The sequence below is a fragment of the Octodon degus genome, unplaced genomic scaffold (genome assembly GCF_000260255.1).
Source record: "Octodon degus isolate 3935 unplaced genomic scaffold, OctDeg1.0 scaffold00009, whole genome shotgun sequence".
NCBI classification, from domain to species: domain Eukaryota; kingdom Metazoa; phylum Chordata; class Mammalia; order Rodentia; family Octodontidae; genus Octodon; species Octodon degus.
In genome coordinates this window covers 10,560,376-10,566,982 of record NW_004524585.1, presented here as the reverse complement: position 1 = coordinate 10,566,982, position 6,607 = coordinate 10,560,376, and the positions used below count along the sequence as shown (strand labels likewise).

The 6,607-nt window shown below is 44.5% G+C and overlaps 1 protein-coding gene and 1 pseudogene across 1 annotated transcript in view; one reads left to right on the top strand and one right to left on the bottom strand.

The window, feature by feature from the left end:
* Positions 1–1,330: 1,330 nt before the first annotated feature.
* LOC101561320 lies at positions 1,331–1,714 on the top strand (annotated as a pseudogene).
* Positions 1,715–4,341: 2,627 nt separating this feature from the next.
* Positions 4,342–6,607, bottom strand: part of Igfn1 (immunoglobulin-like and fibronectin type III domain containing 1) — a 30,136-nt gene continuing 27,870 nt past the window's right edge. The window contains exons 24-25 of the mRNA XM_023707868.1: positions 6,073–6,399; positions 4,342–4,808 (exon numbers count right to left, since the gene is read on the bottom strand). Of these exons, the coding sequence (XP_023563636.1) occupies positions 4,795–4,808; positions 6,073–6,399 (341 nt within the window). The 3' untranslated portion in view covers positions 4,342–4,794. The remainder of the gene's footprint in view (positions 4,809–6,072; positions 6,400–6,607) is intronic.

Here is a 6,607-nt window from a genome sequence, read left to right as displayed (position 1 = left end):
GGTGGGACAGTGTGTCTGATATAGATTCTCAGAATGTCAATATTAATTTTAGTTTTCTTTTTTCAGAAGAAACATATGAGTGTACATTTTTTTCTACAGCTTGATTTTTTTATTCTATAATTTTTGAAAAACAATTAAAAATTATCATTCAGTTCTAAATATTTTCTTTTTTTCCATTATGCTTTTCCTTGCATAGTTGATTAAAGGTGTTCTTCAAAAATTCCAGACATAAGCACTTTTTTCTGATTCGTCTTTCATTATTGATTTCTGAATGATAACAAGTGTGTAGAAGACGAGACTGCACAGCGAATGAACTTGAGCTAGTAGACATCAACCACTGTGCTCCACCCCCAGAGGACAGACTTTTGTGATCAAACAGTATAATCTATGTGACACTAATCACTTGAAACTATCACTTGAAACTTTTTATTTTTTTGTATCAGGGATTGAACTTGGGACATTGCATTTGCCAGGCAGGCACTTATGCTGCTGAGCTATCTCCCTGGCCCTCATTTGAAACTTTTCAGGATACCTTTATGATCTCATCTCTGGCAAGTGCTATAAATGTGTTATGTGTGCTTCAAGAGAAGTCTGTCCTCTGGGGGTGGAGCACAGTGGTTGATGTCTACTAGCTCAAGTTCATTCGCTGTGCAGTCTCGTCTTCTACACACTTGTTATCATTCTTTTCCTATTTGATATATTAACTACCGAGGCAGAGCTTACTTGTTGATTTCTTTTATAATTCTGTGAAGTTGTGCTTTTGGCATTTTGGAACAATATTTTTAGCTGTATGTCAGCTCAGAATTATTAACTTTTTCTGGTGAAATAAATATTTTAAACTCTTTGGTTTTGTATTTGTCTTTTGGAGATAGGATTTTGCCATGCAGTTCAGACTGGTTTTGAACTCACTTTGCAGCCCAAGCTGGCCTTGCACTCACGGTGAGTCTCCTACCTCGGCTTCCTGAGTGCTGGGATTACAGGCGGGTGCCAACATGCCTGACTTGATGCTCGTCTTATTTGATGTCAATGTATTTATATCCAGATTTGTGTTTCTTTGTGGCTAGAAAGAAAATAAGCAAGGATATGGAAGACTCATACAATGCTATTAACCCATCTGCCCCATTAGCCTCTATGGAACACTCCCCATAACAGCAGAAAGAACATTATATAAGATAATAAGCCTTTGGCCAGGGAGCTAATTCAGTAGAGTAAGTGCTTTCCTGGCAAGTGCAAGGGCCTGAGTTCAATTCCTAGTTCTGCCAAAAAAAGATAATAAGTTCTTTGGACCATGAAACAGGTTTCCTTTTGGAAGTATTAAAATCATAAATGCGCTGTCATCGCGGGTGAGCTGGAGAAGACCACTGGCCTCATGGGGTTGGCCGTGTGCGGGACGCCGCACGAGAGGTTAAGAATATTGTACACAAAGATTCTTGATGTTCTTGATCAAATTTCTAAAAGTGCTGCATATAGAAAATACACAGAACAAATTACAAATGAGAGGCTGGCTATAGTGAAAGCGGAACCAGATGTTAAAAAATTAGAAGACAGACTTCAACTTGGCCAAGTAGAAGAGGTGATTCTTCAGGCTGAAAGTGAACTAAATCTGGCAAGGAAAATGATGCAGTGGAAACCATGGGAGCCGCTAGTGGAGGAGCCTCCTGCCAACCAGTGGAAGCGGCCAATATAATTGTCATTTACTGCCTTTGATGGTTGATGGGAATGTGATAGAATTAAATGCTGTTATATAAAAAAAAAATCATAAACGCGTTTTTCACAAGCCACAATAGAATTTAACTACAAATCAACAAGGAATATCTGAAAAATCATATCTACTTCAATATTTATAAGCATAATTCTAAGCAACCCACAGGTAAAAGAAAAAAATAACATGAATTAGAAAATATCTTGAGCAGAATAAAAATTGAAAATGCATATAAAAATATGTGAGATGTAGCTAAAATAGTGTTTCAAGGAAAATTCATAGTACTAAATGCTTATATTAAAAAAGAAAAAAAAAGAAATAAAGGTTTAAAATTAATGATCTAAACCTTTGTCTTAATAACATAGAGGAGAAAACAGCAAATTAAAACTAATGGAAGCAGGGCTGGGGAGATCGCTCAGTGGTCTAAGTGCCTGCTTGGCAAGTGTAAGGCCTGAGTTTGATCCCCGGTATGCTAGCCCTGGAACCCTGGCATGGTGGTGCATGCTTATAATCCCAGCACTGGAGAAGCTGAGACAGGAGGATCACTATGAGTCTGAGCTGCATAGTGAGACCCTGCACACACACACACACACACACACACACACACACACACACGAGCAAAAACCAATGAAATTGAAAGCAGAAACACAGTAGAGAAAATCATTGAAACCAAGAGCTAGTTCTTTTTTTTTTTTTTTTTTTTTTTTGCAGAACCGGGGATTGAACTCAGATCCTTGCATCTGCCAGTCAAGCACTTATCCTACTGAGCCATCTCCCCGGCACCCAAGAGCTAGTTCTTTTAAAAGATTGATAAAAAAGATAAACCTGTAGTCAAAGTGATTAAATATGAAAGACAGAAGTTAGAAAGCTCAAGGATCAAAGAGGTGATATCACTACAGACCCTAAAAACAGTGAAAGGATTGTGGAGGAATATTATAAACAACGTTATCCAAATTAATTCAACAATTTAGGTGAGATGGACAAACTCTGAAAGTCATAAATTATCAGAGATCATTTAAGAAGATATTTGTGGCTTGGATTACCTTCTGTAGCTATTGAAAAAACTGAATTTGTGACCAAATCTTTTCCACAGAGACAACTCTAGATCCAGTGACTCTGTTGATAATATCTTCCAAACATTTAAGGGAGGTACAATATTAATTTTATACAACCCTTCCCAGATGATAGAAAATGAATAAGGAATAAAATGTCCCAAGTGCATTCATAGATAAATGGTTGATTAATTTTCAACAAACATTTCAAGGTAATTAAAGAGAAAAAGGAAAACCCTTTTTTATATGATGCTGGGCCAAGTGGATATTCAAGATGAAAGCAAAAACTGTGAACTTTTATCTCTTATGGCAAACAAAAATTAACTAAAAATGGATACAGTTAGTGTAAGAATTAAAAGGATAAAACTTAGAAAAAGAACCCCTGTGACCATGGGTCAGGCAACTCTTAACTTGTAAGTGAGAAAGCAGGTGTTAATAGGTTAAAGAGCTTCGTGGGGAACACACTGTTAGCAGCAGGAACTGTCTTCCAACCTTTAAAGTCATGCTCAGATTCCGTGTATTTGGCTGGCAAAGGCTTATGCCGGAATGTTGGGATGTACCTTTCGTCTCCATATTCTAGCCCAGTTACAGAGGAACTCAAGCCCAGCCCAGGGACATACACCTACTTGCCTGAGGGGATTTATTTTAATAAAGGCCTTTGCTGATTTTGTCCAAAACGGACCATGGCTTCCTATTGTTCCAGTTTCCTAGCGCTAGAACTCTGAATACGTAGCTGTTGTTGCTTCACAAGGTAAACACACACACACACACACACACACACACACACACACACACACCCTTGAAGATTCACTCTGCATAGAAATGTTTCCCTTCGGCATTTGACCAAGACTGCTTTCTGTGAGTCTGGGTCCTAGTAAAAGGAATGAACAGCAGATGCAAGGTGGCCTATTAGAATTAGGAGCTGACATCTTAGATAAGGGTGGGCTTAGCCTCCCCCAGGGCCTTTCTTTCTCTGGCCTCTGCAAACTCCAGAACATTTCCTGAGAACCCTGGAGGTGTAGGGGCCACACCCTGAGAATGAAGGGAATTAAGTGTTCTGGAGGTGATGGTGGGTGTAACAGATGCGCCTCGTGGTGGTGTGGCTGCAGAAAAGGTTAGGAGGCCCCACAGAGTGTTAAGTGGCAACCACGTCTTCATGGACACATTGGTGTCGTTCGTCCCCTGTGGCAGGGGTCCACAGAAAAGTTTTCTAGTGAGATTCTCCCAGCCCAGACTGTTTCTGGTCCCCAGAGGACAGGCAAATGGCAGTCCTAGGCAACCAAACCTGTGACACCTGGGGAAGCCTCTAGCCCTGCTGCTCTCAGGATTTCTGCAGGGCAGTGGCATTCAGAAGGCAGGAGCCCGGATGAGGGGAGGCCTCTGATACACTGAGCCTCTAAGCTTTCTTAGCTTCCTGCCTTGCAATCTGCCCTGCAGCCTGGACTGCAAGAAGGCCTGACTATGACGCCATTCTTCCCTCAGTCATAGCCCACCCAGCTTCTCAGCAGAAACCTCATATGGGATCTGTCCCAACACACCAAGCCCAAGGTAATCTGCAAAGGACTGGCCTTTCTGAATCTGATGCTTTAATGAAGGAAAATACAGAGAGTGGCCCGCATACACACATCCTCCATGCCCTGGATGCCAGGTCTTTTGATCTTCTTTGTTTTCTGTCCCCATGGTCACAGCAGGCTCTGCGGTCCTTGCCCTCCCTTCAAGTGGCCTAGCAAACAGGGGCCTGACTTCCTCCCACAGAAGAAAGAAATCCGTGTGGCCAGGGCCTGGGAGTGTATGGCCATCCTGTGCAGTGGCTTGGCTTGGGCCACCTTGTCCCCCTTCTTCTTCCCCAAGGCCTCCATGTCCTCCAGGCAAAGCTTCTAGAAACACCATCACCGCTGTCTTCCTGTACTGCTGGGCATAGCCTCTGTCCTTTGGGGCTGGTTCCCCTGGCTGGCATCAGTGCCAGGGGTGAAGCTACACAGATCTGTCATCCTTTCTGAGGCCATGGGTCCAGGCAGGGCCATCTCAGGTAAGGCAGGGCTAGGAGCTTGGTTCTGCAAGACATGGAATATTACAGGTGGTCTAGAAAGGACAGCTAGGGGTGGCTGTGCTCCCATGCCTGTCCCATGGTGAAGGTGCTATGGCTCAGGCTTAGCCCTGTGGGCTCGGTATCAGGGGTATGGGCTCAAATCCAGAGTCACCACATTTTCCCTGAGTTTGGGCAAAGTCCCTCCACATCCCCTGTAGCAATAATAACTGCCCCTAGATGCCTGATTCTTTCCAGGGCTATGTGTACCAGGAATGACCAAGAAGTATGTGAATGTTTAATTTTTTAAAAATTAATACAATAATAATCTTCCCCTTCACTTCTAACATATTTTCTTTCATAATTCTTTCCAGGTCCTGAAGCGGTTCTGGAAATCCTCTTTGGTGAATGTCTTTAGTTGAGCTATCAGGACTGCCTTAGTGTCCCAATTTGATCCAAAATGTTTACGTTTCATGGTCATTTTGACATTGGGGAGAAACAAGAAGTCATGGGGTGCCAGATCTGATGAATAAGGTAGATGAGGAGACTGCACAGTGTTCTTACAAGCCTGTCTTTTTGTGAGCTGGCCTCAGCAATGCTATTTACCATCTTTTTGATCAGCTCATAAAGATACTCATGATAAAGGACTTGCAGAACCGCTTCACAGGAGGGGGGAGGGGGAAGAATGGAGGGATAGACAGGTTAGGAGTGCAGGGAAAATTCTAAAGGGGATTCCTGGGAATGTGTCTCTTACCATAATAACATTTTTAATTTTACATTCACCATATATTTTGATAACCACTTACATTACTTCCCTTACTGAAAAGGAGCCCACCGGCTTGGCTTCCAGGCACTAAACTTCCATGCGTGGGCATTTTTTTTTTTTTTTTTTTTTTAGAACTGGGGATTGAACTCAGACCCTTGCACTTGCCAGGCAAGCACTTATTCTACTGAGCCATCTACCCAGTTTCTGTGGGCATGCATGTTTATGACAGAATATGGAAGAAGCCATTCATCTCCCATCCTGAGGCCTGTAGAAGGCTGGGCTGGGAGGGCGGCACATAGCCATGCAGGAGCTGCGGCTCATCGGATCCCAGTGGCTGTTATGAACAGGTACAGCAAGATGTGACTGCCAGGCTCAACAGCAGACGCACACTGTGCCCAGCAGAGGGCGCTGCTCTGACGCCGGCTGAATCACTCCACAAGGTGCAGGACAGCCAGCCTCTCTTCTGGCTCCCTCCCCCCCCACACACACACACTAGTTCAGCCCACTCTAGGACAGCCACCAGTACCTGTGACAATGAGGGTGGCGGTGCTGACAGCCTGGCCCAGCGGGTTCTCGGCCACCGCCTTGTACTGGCCCCCGTCCTCAGGGGACACGCAGGGGATGACCAGGGAGCACACGCCCAGCATGTCAGTGCTGTAGACTGCCTTGTGTCCTTCCAGGCTCTGGTCGTTCTTGAACCAGGTGACGTGGGGCCGAGGGGAGCCCTGAACTGCACACGTCATGTGGCACTCACAGCCCCGAGGCACCAGGTGGGTCCGAAGGCCCACCAGGAACCGGGGCTTCTGGCTCAGATCAGGGTCTCGGAAGCGAGGTGTCTTCACTGTGAATCTGTCTGTGGCAGGCAACAGGATGGGTCAGAGAGCGAGGAAGGCCTGGCAGGGCCGTCCAGACCTCGGTGCTGCAGAGGCACTTCCTGAGCTCCCACTCAGCTCACCTCCACGTTTTGACTCATTGCTTTTCTCTTTCTCTTTTCTTTTCCCTTCCTTCCTTCCTTCCCTCCTTCCTTCCTTCCCTCCTTCCTTCCTTCCTTCCCTCCCTCC